Source organism: Protopterus annectens, chromosome 6.part1 (assembly GCF_019279795.1).
Source record: "Protopterus annectens isolate FY-2018-M chromosome 6.part1, PAN1.0, whole genome shotgun sequence".
NCBI lineage: Eukaryota > Metazoa > Chordata > Ceratodontiformes > Protopteridae > Protopterus > Protopterus annectens.
This window is the reverse complement of record NC_056738.1, coordinates 442,621,061-442,635,043: the sequence shown is the minus strand read 5'-3', so window position 1 is coordinate 442,635,043 and position 13,983 is coordinate 442,621,061. Positions and strand designations below refer to the sequence as shown.

Here is a 13,983-nt window from a genome sequence, read left to right as displayed (position 1 = left end):
AACATTGGGGATGTTTTTCAGTTTTGTTGGAGGAATTTAGGGAAAAAGGTAAGAAATAACCTCCGGTTATAATTTTTTGCAGCCAAGTGTCTTTTGGAATGGATGCCAAGGCTTCTGGATGCAGAGATAAGCGTCCCCCAACTGCATCCAGTCCGGCAGTCTGGCAACCCTTCAAGGAGCACTGCTAGGGCTTTTCAGAGAAGATATCACTGAAGCCCAGGTTCTGTAGGCCACCCCTGCCATGAGGATAGCATCTTCCATTAGAGATTTCCCCCTTTGCCCCGGGAAGAATTCTCTCCTGATGAGTCCTGGAAAGGCACTTGGGACCTGCAAAACCATTTCTTTTTACCACCTCACTGATTCATGGAAAAGGACCTCTGAGGGGTAGAAAAATAGATTCCAATGGCAGACAGGGGTTTTCCATCTTGCTCACTTCTGGAGAATGTTTCCTTAACTTTGAAGCTGAAGAATGATGATCCTTCAAAAGCAGCAGTGATGAATGAAGACTTGAAGGGCTCTGCAAAATCACATAGGTGCATCCATGTGTGCCTTCTGACTGCAATACCTGAACTCACAGCCCTAGAAATATGATTGAATGCATAAGAGATCAGCCTTATGGACAGCTGTGAATGAACTGTTTTTCTAGCTCTCCACAGACATGAACAACATCCTGATACAGAAGAAATTTTTACTATAAGGATTTCAGCTTCTTGTGATATACTACACATGTTATTTATTTGGCTTCCTGTTGTGTATGCAACAGATTCTATGTGGGCAAAACATATTGTAGTCTCAGGGAAAGAATTAGAGAGCATTTATACCACATAAAGAAGCTTAATATTAGGAATACTCTGGCTAAACATGTGAGAAACACAGATATACATCATACATTTAAATTTACTGTATTAGGAAGGAATTTTATTAGTATTAGAGGAGGTAATATTAGAGCAAGAACTGAAGAAATAGAGATACAATGGATAGTAAGGCTAAGAGCTAATTATGGACATGGCCTTAATGAATACATACCTTTAAAACCTATCTTACAAAAGAGAGGTTTACTTAAATGATTTAGTTGTATACATTAATTTTGTATGCAATAGTGTTTTACATGTTTATAAGTATTTAGTTTTTTGTCAAGCAGTTTTAGTATGTACTAGTACTTTAAATATTAATTGAAGTCATGTGATTGCAATGACTATATAAGGTGTGCATTTTATTCATCTATTTATCTCTGTGCACCTGATGAAGCTATTGTGAAATCGCTTGTGCTGTACTGAATAAAATAGAGCTGCTCAGTATTACTGGATTTTGCGTGGATATTTATGCCTATTGGGAAATTTAAAGCCAGACCTTTGCTACTTTATTGCACAAACTCCACTCCACACACCTTCAGATAGAAACAACTCTGATCCAAAACAATACCAAAACAGCAAAATCTTCAGAAGTCAGGAATCGAAAAACAGGAACCAAAGTCAAATCCAAAAGCAAATTCTTTATTCTCCAGCACCTCGGTGTAACCACCTTTCAAGAGTATACATTCTTATTGAAAGAATGGAGATATATATATATATATATATATATATATATATATACTCATAGCAATTAATTAAACAATTAATTAAACAATTATGTTCAAAAAAGTTTTAAAGCAGACACCTCCAGTTTATTTCATTATTCAGTCCACAAGGTGTCATTGTATTGTATTTCAAAATAAAAATACTTTCCTTATATTGTAAGTTATATTTCAAAGCATTTTCATCATTACAAAGACATTTCACACTTTCTAAAACTGTTCCTGTTAAAAATGAAGCATCACTATCTTTAATGTCAACATTTACTAGAAAAAAACCCCACTCACAATAATAATTGTTTATATCACATGTGTATAGCTCCTAGCATCTATTATTTGACTTTCTGGACCTAGTCATACCAATCTGGAACTTATCCATAATAATGTTACTGATATAGGACATTTTTGCAGAATGTTACTAGTCAAAAACTTGCTCAAATTAGTTTTAAAAGTATTACAAAACTGCACTTGTGTGAGAACTTACCAGAACAGTAGCTGTCTTACTGATCACTGTTGCAGTATTCCTGACATATGGGTTGTTACCTCTGACATTAGGCCGATGCATAATTAATGTCAGCTTAGAAGCATAGGGGTATATAGACAGATGTACAAATAAGGATCCTCAGACTATCTCCAAGCCAATGGCATGAAGACTACTGACAGAAGGTGACCAGTCAACAAGGAAAGGTGTAGTTTGAATAGGTAAGAAAATTCCCCAATTCCCATGTAACTGGGCAGAGAGGGGCAAAAAGACAAGGAAGATTGAGGTAAGGTTGAAAAGAGAGGACGCAGGGTGGGAAGGAATACTATAACAGTGATTAATAGGACATCTAATGATATGGTAAGTTCTTACATGGCTGTACTAGGTCCTGACTGAAATCACTGTTGCATCGTTCCTGATATATGGGTGATTCCCAGAGCTGACGGAGGTAGGAAAGGTGGTTGGCTACGCAATAAAGGAGTTGTCAGACGTCAGAAAAGACTGACCTAGCAAAAGCTGCCCTGGACCAGGAAAAATCATCAGTTTTGTAGTGTTTGGGAGAGGTGTGTATAGAAGACCACGTGACAGCTTCTAGGCTAGACCTGGTGTCTACTCCCTTGTGAAAAGACCCTCAGGAAGCCACTGTCCTAGTGGAATGAGCTTTTAGGTAGGAAGACAAAGACTTACTATAGTGCGAGTATCAGAAAGAGATAGCCTTAGAGATCAAAGTTGCAATTGTCTGTCTGGAGACCAGATGGCCCAGCTTTGGGCTCATAAAGGACACAAACAGCTGGTTAGTCTTTCCAAAGGACATACTTATGTCTATGTAAAATCTGAGTTGCCTGTGAATATTCAGAGAGTGTAAGATTCTTTCCCCCCTGTCTTGGAGAATGGAAAATAAATTGAGTAGGTGAATAATCTGATTAAGGGACAGCTTGTTCATTGCCTTAGGCATGAAGGATGGATTAGCCCTGAAAGTTACCCTGTCCTTGTGAGAGATAAGAAAAGGGGGAATGGCCATGAGAGCTTATAACTCAGAAACTCTCTTAACAGAGGTGAGTGCCAAGAGGAAAAAATTTTCCAAGCACAGAATTTCCAGGAAGATGCTCATTAAAGGGAGGCAATATAAGGTTTTCTAGTGCAAAATTGAGATGCCATGGGGGAGATGGGTTTCCTTGGAGGGATAAAATGCAGGACTCCCCTTTGGTATAACTTGACTTCCACTGTAGCCACAAGTGGAAGGTTAACAGGGAGGCAGGCATTAATGGCTGACAAGTGAGCTTTTATAGAACAGTAGGCTAAACCTGATCAAAGTAGTTTGCAAAGATATTGCAGTATAGCTGGATCCCATGAAAAGAGAGGGTCCCGACTACATTTACGGCACCAATAGGAAAAGTTTTGCCAATTCGCCATGTAAGATTTTCTAGTAGTGGTTCTCCTGGCTTCTTGTAGCACTTCAACAACCTCTTTAGAGAAGAGGTGTCTTTGACAAATTAAAATGCTATCATCCATAGGGTCTGGTTGTAGAGGTATCTTCCTGTAATTTCCTTTTGTCAAGTAAAATAGCAGGGAGGGGGAGCCAATGCTGCCTCAGTCAAAAGGGTGCCAGTAAAATGAGTTTGGGTGCTTACTTTTGTGCCTTCAGGAGAATTTTTGGAAGAAGTAGCACTGAAGGGAAGGCATAGAGAAACTTCTGTGCCCACTAGAAAGACAAGGCATCTGTCCTCTAGGCTGTGTGAAAAGGATCCCTGGTGCAGAACTGGAGTGGAGACCTTTTTCCTATCAATAACCTCCAGCTTTACAAAATGTGTATATGTTAAAATGTGATGGTGGCACTTTAATCTATCAATTGAAGTCAATTGTTTAAAATTATTAGGGGTTTCAACCTGTGTATAACAGATGGCTGCTTTACACTGTGTTTTATCCATTGAAGGCGAAAAGCCATGGTACCAGTGGTTCATTAAATGAGCTGAAAACACTTCTGCAGCATGTTCCTGCTTTTTCTGCACCAATTTTTGCAAGTTTTGCTGTTTTTATTACATTTTTGCTTTGAGAGGTCTTTATCATGACCTTGTAAAATCTATCTGGTCTTTTAGGAGCTGGAGGTTGAGAGTCAGGTGCTGAAAAGGTAGAATGAAAGGCATCCTGGAAAGCCTCAAGGACAGGAGGGACTGGAGTAGGGGCAGGAGTGCCCATTTCCAAGAGGCTATAATACCTCTTCAGAACACCAGAGATCTTAGTGGATTGCCATTCAAAATGGGTCATTATCTTCCAGACACTTTCCCCAAAGGAAGCTACCTCAATAGGGGAATCTGGAGACACACCGTGTTCTTCGTCAGAAATTATTACTCTTCTCAACAGCATTATCCTAGACAAATCAAGAGAATGGTCAGAATCATAGCCTTGCTCTTCTTCAAAAGAACAGGATACCAAGGCAGGTTTTTGAGGAGTAGCCTGTGGTTGTGGAGACCCAAAGGAGGGAGATGTCAAAGACATAATAGCTTTGAACAAACCCCATAAAAAATCTATCCACTCCTTTTCTCTAGCTACTGAGGAACAGGCCACATGCCTAGTCTTCTGTTTTTTCTTCTTGGGTGTGGCGTCTAACCTCTATTAATGTGTCTCAAATCTCTTTCCTAACCAATATTTAAGGGATGCAGTAAGGTCCCTTGGAAATGATGACTCCAGGTTCATCGGATGTATCAACAGCCTGTAAGACCACTGGAGCCATACCTGCCTCCAAAAGGGTCTTGCTATCCAGCAACTAAGTAACCTGGCATACAGTGGGTTCTGCAACCTCAGCAAGTATGTTGGAATTTGAAACGTTGGACTGCGGATCAGCTCTAGCTCTCTTTAGATTTTTATCAGGCCAAAGAGGGACATGTGGGTATGTGGACTCTGCCATCTTGGACTAGGCCAAGCGTTTAAGGTGCTAAGTCTCTAGAAATGTGTTGAGAGAGGAAAGCCTCAGCCTAAGGGCTTTAGGAATGAATGACTTACAGATGGAGCAAGATTTCTGACAGTGTTCTGAGCCTAGACAGATGAGACACTTGGTATGCAATCCCTTGTATGAAATCTGCCTACTGCCCTTGCACTTACTACTTCTAGCTGACATCTAAACTTAATTAGCATAAGCAAAAAGGAAGGTTCCCTAGTGGGGCACTTATCTGAATAAATGATCGAGTGAAGCAAAGGCAACAATGACCAAACAGTGATCAGTCTGATGGGATACATAACCTGCATTCAGGCTGGTGGTTAGATAGTTTGAGGATCCACACTCATATATCCATCCATATATCCCTACGCTTAACAGTAGAGGTCATGCATTGGACAAACGGACGACCTCAGGAAGGTGAAGCTTTAGTACTCAACTGGAAGTCAGTGATGACAACCCATATGTCAGTAATACTGCAACAGTGATTTCAGTCAGGACAGTCTGTATCAATCCAATATTCCAGCAGTTTCCAAAACATGGCTAAACAATTTAATCTTGGCTCAGAACATCATACTCCAGTTGTAATATCCTTCAGTCATACAGTAAAAATATAGTGATGCAGGTGCTGTTGCCATAATTTTGCCAACATCAACTGTTTACTATAAAAAATCTATATTACACAGAAAAGTACAGTTTTGTACCTACCATAAATGTAGATGTCCGATAGGTATGCATCTGCAGTCATAACATATGGATTGTCCTGCCTCAGGCAGCCCTCGGTCGGTCCGATTCCAAAGTCTGGGTCTGGCCTCGGCTGATGTCGCACTTCACCCGACGTCATAGATCCTGGGGTATAAAGGCATCAGCCGATGCCATTTTCCTCAGTGTTTCTTGCCCCAGATGCCAGGTGCCCTCTAGGAAGGCTAAATTTGGATAAATGTTGAAAATTCCAAACAGTAGCAAACAAAAAATATATACATATATACATACAAACAAATACACCATAATAGATTCCCCCAGCTAGCTGAAAGAGGGGTAAGCACCCTAGGAATACCACAGAGGGGAAGGAGGGTGGGTAATCCTGACTGCAGATGCATACCTATCGGACATCTACATTTATGGTAGGTACAAAACTGTACTATGTCCTTCAAGGATGCATCTGCAGTCATAACATATGGGTAGAATACCATAGCCAAACTGGGGGAGGAGGCACTAAGATAAAGATGGTGTAGTTAAGATCCCTTGTAAAACTGCAGTTGCAAAGCCTGCTCGGGATCTGGAGTATAAGGGAAGATTGTAATGCTTGGCAAATGTATGCACGGAGCTCCAAGTAGCAGCTTCTAAAATGTCTTTGGTAGCCACTCCTCGTAGAAAAGCTGTAGTGGTGGCTGTAGCCCTTGTGGAGTGAGGCCTGATATTTTCAGGAGTTGTCTTTCCATGAAAAGAGTAACAGAATCGAATGCAATTTCCTATCCATTTTGAAATTGTCTGTTTGGAAATTGCTTTTCCTTGCACTCCTGTTGCATATGCTACCAGAAGCTGGTCAGTTTTTCTGCTGGTCTTAGTTCTGTCCAGGTAGTAGCGCAGTTGTCTATGTACATCTAAGGTGTGTAGTAGCTTTTCCCCCCTGTTCTGTGGGTTAGGGAAGAACGTAGGTAAATGAATAGCTTGGTTCAAGGATACCCTGGATACCACCTTTGGCATGAAAGTAGGATTGGTTCTCAGAGACACTCTATCCTGGTGAAAGATAAGGAAAGGCTGTACTGCCATTAATGCCTGTAACTCTGATACCCTTCTTGCAGAAGTGATTGCCAGAAGGAAGGCAGTTTTCCAAGATAAGAACTGTAAGTCTGCTGATGCAGCTGGTTCAAAAGGGGGACGTGTTAATTTTTCCAGCACAAAATTGAGATCCCATGCAGGCAGAGGTGGTTTCCTTGGAGGTTTTACATTTTTGATCCCTCTTAGAAATTGTCTGAGGAGAGATTGAGAGAAGATAGGAGGATCCATGTTGTACTCTGCTGAAATTGCTGAAGCATGAATCTTAATGGAAGAATAGGACAGGCCATTGTGGAACAGTTCTGCTAAGTATTCTAGGATGTGTGCTAGGTTTGCAATCGTGACATCTGTTCCCTTTGATGCACTCCAAATGAGGAATCTCTTCCATTTGGCTGAGTATGTTTTCCTTGTGGAGGGTCTGCGAGCCTCCAGGATAATGTCCTTGACTCTCTGAGATAAAACAGGCTGGTTTTGTTTTATGCAATTTTCCAGGCGGTTAGCTGCAGAGTTTTCAAGTTTGGATGCAGGGTCTTGTAGTTGTTCTGTGTTAGAAGTAAAGGCCATAGAGGTAGAGGCCATGGGTTCGTCCGAGACATGCTTCTCAGTAACGGATACCAATGTTGCCTTGGCCAGTCTGGAGCTATCAGAATTACCTTTGGCTGTTCCTCCCTGATCTTCAGTAGAACTTTGTACATCAATGGGAGAGGTGGGAAGGCATAAACTGTCAGGGCCTTCCAGCTGAAAGAAAGGGAATCCACCCTCCAGGCTTGTGGGTGGTATTCTCTTGAGCAGAATTTCTTCAGTTGGTGGTTGAGTGGGGAGGCGAACAGGTCTACTTCTGGCATTCCCCATGTCTTTGTTATGGTTTTGAAGATATCTGGATGCAGCATCCATTCGTGAGCATCCGTGGTAGTTCTGCTTAATTTGTCTGCTAGTATATTCTCTTTTCCTGGTACAAATTTGGCCTGTAGTTGAATGTTGAGATTCAGGCCTAGGTTCCACAGCTCCATTGCCATCCGGCATAAAGGGTAGGAGTGCGTGCCTCCCTGTTTGTTGATGTACCACATGACTGTGGTATTGTCCGTCCTTATCAGCAGGGGTCCTTGCTGAAGGAATGGTTTGAATGCCTCTATTGCATGCTTCACTGCCAGCATCTCCTTTAGATTTATGTGTAGATTCAGCTGGTCTTGGGACCATAGGCCTTGGATACACTTGTCTTCCATGTGTGCACCCCAGCCTAGGTCTGAGGTGTCCGTGGTGATGGTCTGCCTTGGTTGTGGTTTGTGGAAAGGCAACCCTCTGTTGGTCTTGCAGGCCTGAGCTCACCACAGGAATTCCTTTTTCAGGCATGGAATGATTGGTATCATGGTTTCTAGACTGTGTCTGTGTTGAGACCATACATTTCTTAGGTACCATTGTAATTTCCTCATATGTAGTCTGGCATGTGGTATCAAGATTATGCAAGATGCCATGTAACCCAGGGCCTGCAGGACTTTCCTTGCAGTAAGCTGAGTTTGCCTTGTCAATGCCGTGAAGTAGACTGGAAGTTGCTTTTGTTTTTCTTCTGTGAGAAAAGCCATCTGAGTTATTGTGTCCAGTTCTGCACCCAAAAATGTTATCCTTTGAGATGGCACTAGTCTTGACTTTTGTATGTTGACTGTGTATCCCAAAGCTTGTAGCAGTTGTATGACATAGGCCAAATCCTTTATTATTTTTGTCTTGTTGTCCGCTTGTATTAGGCAGTCGTCCAGGTATGGGTAGATTTGAATTCCCTGAAGCCTGCAATGTGCAATTACTGATGGCAGGCATTTCGTGAATACTCTGGGCACAGTAGATAAGCCAAAGGGCAATGCTGAGAATTGATAATGCTCTGATCCTGCAAGAAATCTGAGGTGTCTTCTGCAATCTGGTCGTATAGGGATGTGCAGGTATGCCTCCTTGAGATCTAGAGTCACCAGCCAAGACTCCTTGCCCAACATGGGAAGAAGTTGCTGTAGGGTCAGCATCTTGAATTTTGGTACAATGAGATATGTGTTCAGTGCGGACAAGTCGAGAATAGGTCTCCATTGAGTTTCTTTTCTTGGTACAAGGAATAGTCTGGAGTAAAATCCTTGGCCTTTTCCATAGATGGTACCTTTTCTATTGCTCTCATCCTTAGTAAGTTGATGATCTGTTTTAGAGCCTCTGTCTTCTGGCTTGGTGGAAGGTTTGGCATTCCTCTCTTCTTGGGTAAAGTATGGAAGTGAAACCTGTAGCCTTTGTCTATTGTTTGTAAAGTCCATTTGTCTCCTGTGATGCAATGCCAGTTTTTTGAAAATAAAGCTAACTTTCCGCCCAAGGGTGCTTCTAATTGTTCCCTGGTAGGCGGAATCAGAGCCAAGTCATTGTGTCTGTCCTGTGGAAGTGGTTGCAGTCGCAGATGTGGAGGCACTCCTCTGGTTGTCAGGTTGCCACTGCCGGCCCCTGTAGGCACCCCTTGATTGACCTCTGCCTCTTGGGCGTCTATTTCTGCCTCTCTGTGCTCTGGTGGTGTCTGGAAAGGACCAATTCTTTGAAGGCCAATTTCTGCTGAACCTCGGAGGTTGGACCTGCAGAAAATCCTTGACTGTTTGCACAGATTTTGCCTTTTCTTCCACTTTCTTTAGTACCTCCTGTGCAGGGGAGCCAAATAAACTTTGTTTCTCCATAGGAGCATCTAGGAGTTTAGATTTTACATGGTCTGGTAAGGATTGCTCTTTTAGCCAGGCATGCCTTCGAATCACTGCTCCAGTCATAGCTGATCTAAATGAAGCCTCCAGTGCATCATAGCCGCATTTTAAAAAATGATTACTGACCTGCTGAGAATTGTGTACCAACTCCTGAAGAGACTTACGGTATAAAGGTTCAGGAGAGGAAAGCTTTTTATTTAGCTGATCTAACAAAAATTCCTGGTACTGTATCATGTGAAATTAACAGTTTAAAGCCCTGGCAGAAAGAGTAGCAGATGTATAAACTTTTTTACCCCATCTCTCTAATGCTCTTGATTCTCTTTTAGAGGGTAGGGGGTTTTTGGCAGAAGCAGCTGCAACACCCTTGGGACCCTGAGAAATGGTTTCTGGATCTGCAGCGTGGGCCTTGTACAAGTGGAAATGAGAATCCGGGACCCTGTAATATCTGTCAGGTTTGGCAGGGGCCGGGGGAAGAGAATCAGGGGCTGAACAGGCATCATTGTATGCATCATCAACAACTGAAATAACAGGTGGTATGGCTAGAGGCCTATGCTGTGGTAAGTGTAAAAAAGTCCTTAGCCTTTTCCTAGAATCAGAAAAATCCTGACCCTGCCATTGGAAATGTTCCCTCATTGAATGTAGAGTTTCCCCAAATGAAAATTCTTCTGGGGGGGAGGCAGAAGGAATGGAGTCTTCTGCATCCGAATCCTCATACGGTGAGTATGGGCCTTCCTGATGGTCTGATACATCTGATCCATCCGAGCAATAGTCAGAGGAAAGAGGTTCAGGGGGTTCAGTCCTAGGCCTTTTTTCAGGAGGGGGTTGTGAGGCCCTGTCTGGGTGAGGTTGGGATCCCCTGATCAAAGAAATAAGGTCCTCAGCAAGGCTGAGAATTTGAGAACTTGAGGAAGGCCTGTGAGGTGGAGCTTTTGTAGGTAAGGCCTTGGAAAGTTTAGCTGCTTTAGCTCTGGAGAAGGCCTTAATGGACATAGAAGCAGGGGGTCTAGCTGCCCCACGTGCAGGAGTAGAAATGTCCAACGGAATGGTGTCGGACAATTCTAGTGTGCCTGCTTCCTCGGTAGGAATTTCTGTAGCCAACTCCGCCGGGGCCTCTGAGGCCTCGGTCGTCGGAGGCCTGCTTGCGGCCGGAGGAAGAACCGAGGACTCGGTTTCAGCCGAAACCGAGACGCTCGCGGTAGGCCTAACCGTGGTTTCAGCCGAAACTGCGGGCCGCGAGTGTCGGTCCTTTTCCTTGTGTTTTTTAGCTAAATGAGTAGTCGGAGTTTCAGACGGCATTTTATATGCAAAAGCGGGACCAAAAAACTCTTCTGCAAACTCCGACCGACGTCTAAGTGTCCGTCGGTTGAAGGAGGCACAGGCTAAACAAGCTGATACATCGTGGTCTGGGCCTAAGCAAGGAAGGCAGTAAGAGTGGAAATCCTTATGAGGTATTTGTTTCCCACAAGTTAAACAATTATTTACTTTTTCTGACATCGGCTGAGGCAAGAAAGAGTCCCCAATGGGGTACTTAGCTTTTTAGAAGTCTTCGGTAGCTGAAATCTCTGGATCTCACCGACCGGCACTTGTGAACAGCTTCTGCTTCGGGCACCGCGCGGCAAGAAAGACTGAGGAAAATGGCTGATGCCTTTATACCCCAGGATCTATGACGTCGGGTGAAGTGCGACATCAGCCGAGGCCAGACGCAGACTTTGGAATCGGGCCGACCGAGGGCTGCCTGAGGCAGGACAACCCATATGTTATGACTGCAGATGCATCCTTGAAGGACATCAGAATACACCCTGGTCCAAATTACAGTAAATAAACTAATACCTCTCAGTAATCTATCTTCGTTTTTCCTCAGGAACACACATTATATGAAAAAAGGTCCTCCGATATGATGTATCCAATGCAAATACAGATGATATTATTGTGCGTGACCTAAATGTTGACTCCAAACCTCACTATTATTATTTCAGCTATCCATACTTACAGCTCTATGGTCTCATTCAACTGATAAACCTGACAAGAATAGACAAAAAACTCTAATAATGACACAATGAAATAATGACTCAACTGCACAAGCATATCCACTTAGTAGCTATTACGCATGAATTTTTTACCCAACACCAATCTACACACATACTGTGCAAGACCATACACAAATCCAGAGGCAACAAAGGTTGTGATGTTACAGAAATATGTTGAAGTTTGCAACTAAATGCCTCATTCAAGATCTGCACTCTACAAACTGGAACACACCATGCTAAATGCCACTTAATGGGATCATTCCTTCAGGCTGTTGGTTTTCAATGTCTTAAGCAGCATGGCCCCCTTCTACAAAATGACTATTTAACTTAAAAACCTGTCCTGCATCATGGCTCAGGTGAAGAACATGTTAAAAAAACAGAGATTATCTCTGGTCTATTTCTACATTTTCCAAATGGCGGCCACGGTGGTGCAGCAGTTAGTGTTGTCGCCTCACAGCAAGAGGTTCTCTGGTTCGATCCTCAGCTGGGGTGCCTTCTGTGTGGAGTCTGCATGTCCTACCTGTGGTCGCGTGGGTTTCCTCAGGGTACTCCGGTTTCCTCCCACATCCCAAAGACATGCTGTAGGTGGATTGGACACTCTAAATTGGCCCTAGGTGTGAGTGTGTGCATGTGTGTGCCTTCTGTGGAAGGTTGGGTGCCGGGCAGGCAACTCGACACCGTAAAACTCCACTGCCAATCATGAGCGGACAGGTGTTCCGCTGTGGCGACCCCTAACCGGGAAAAAGCCGAAAGAAGAAGAACAAGGCTATCTATCATCATCAAAAATGTCAGGCTTCTAAGTAAAAAAAAAAGCTAATTCTCTGTAACAAAAGACCTTTGGTCTTGAGCAACAATGTGAAAATTAACAATCCAAATTCATACCAGTATAACAGAGAACAGAACAGCTACCTAATCATGAACAAAACACCACTAATTTACCAGTTAATCTTTTCCTCACTTAAGTGAAACTGATAATGGAACTTTTTAAAGGTTTTTTTTCAGGATACAGTACCAAAGCCTTGGTAGCCAGTCAAAGGAGTGCTTGCTTCACTTCAGAGTGAGTGCCCTTTCTTTACCCTGCAATCTCATAATATTTAACATACATATTTTTTCCTCCATAAGCTGATACTCTAGTTAGCGTCAAATGGCAACCTACCCATTGTATTCTTAAACATTTCAGGAAGCATTATTGTTCACCCAATTTTGATATTTTGTCACAACAGGGCATTGCTTCTTGTATCTGGAAAATGCACTTAAGTGTATACCAAAAGAGGAACCTTAGCTGCATTAAAGAATTACCATTGCACAACTCTCCGGCCTCCCTCACCAAAAAGTCTAAAACAAATAGTCATTCTCAACTAATTCAACATGTAGACAAATAGAGCATTACCATGAATTCAAACAAGTCTTCAGGCCCTACCACAGCATTAAAAAATCCATACTGGATACTGGACAGGGCATCAGTGACCAAAGAGATCATGGCTGAATTGATGCATCAATTACTTTGGACCTCTCTAAAGCATTCAGTACTGTTTCACCCCTCTACACCATAAACATGGCTAACTCCTTTTTTTGACACTTCAGAGACCATTTTCTATAACCCAGACATGGACGCTACTCTAGGTGTAGCTACATACCCTCAAGAAATGACAATTACAAATTGCAAACATGCACATGCTGGAGGGATATAGTTGAGTTCCAGTGTACATTCCTGCTCCAAATGAAGAAGCAAGCACCGAATGGAAACTCAGACAATAAAAAAATTATGGCTATTGCTTTACATGAAGAAATAACTTTCCTGACCTCCTCCTACTGTCAACTAGATCTTCATATTAAGAGGAAGTTTGACAAGCTATCTAAAAAATGCAGATTCCATGATCATGAATAGACTGAAGGATTTGTCATTTTCTTCAAGATATGCACTTTTACTTAATCCTCTGTGAACTTCACAGATATCCTTTTGTGAACTTCTAGGAATTCTGCCACAGAATAAGTTTCTTAAAAACAACATAGTTTTCTATGTTTAACTTTTTTGTGGTAATCCACAGAAAATGTAATCATTATATAAAGTTAAACAAAAAGAAACTAATTTAAAAAAGCAGAACTCAAAAAAGGTTGCAAAGCAAAGGAGTAAAGGTCAAAATTTTACTTACCCCATGTTGTAATACCTTGTGGAAAGGTCAAATACAAGGTGGAGTGCAGAAAGGAAAAGAAAAATGGAAAAACAGAAAACAAAAAGAAAGGACAGAATAATGAATTGAGAACAAAGGTAGATGAGAACAGAAAAAAGATAAAATGATAACAGAGAAGCTCAATGGCTTGAAAATAAGGATGGTTCAGAAAATATGACTTACATGGAAAGATCCTCTTGATTCTTTTGGAAAGCATTCCCAATATACTGAAAAATCTCAGGTGACAGTAAATAGACCCCACAGTTGATTATATCACTAACAAATGTGCTAGGCTTCTCGACATAATGCAGAACC

The 13,983-nt window shown here is 42.2% G+C and overlaps 1 protein-coding gene across 2 annotated transcripts in view; it reads right to left on the bottom strand.

The window, feature by feature from the left end:
- The window catches only part of GMPPA (GDP-mannose pyrophosphorylase A), a 424,071-nt gene that overhangs the window by 247,729 nt on the left and 162,359 nt on the right, over nt 1-13,983 (bottom strand). The window contains exons 7-8 of one of the 2 annotated variants that reach the window (XM_044075874.1): nt 13,852-13,982; nt 13,651-13,665 (exon numbers count right to left, since the gene is read on the bottom strand). In XM_044075874.1, the coding sequence (XP_043931809.1) occupies nt 13,651-13,665; nt 13,852-13,982 (146 nt within the window). The remainder of the gene's footprint in view (nt 1-13,650; nt 13,666-13,851; nt 13,983) is intronic. The other variant, XM_044075875.1, reaches the window with a different exon arrangement.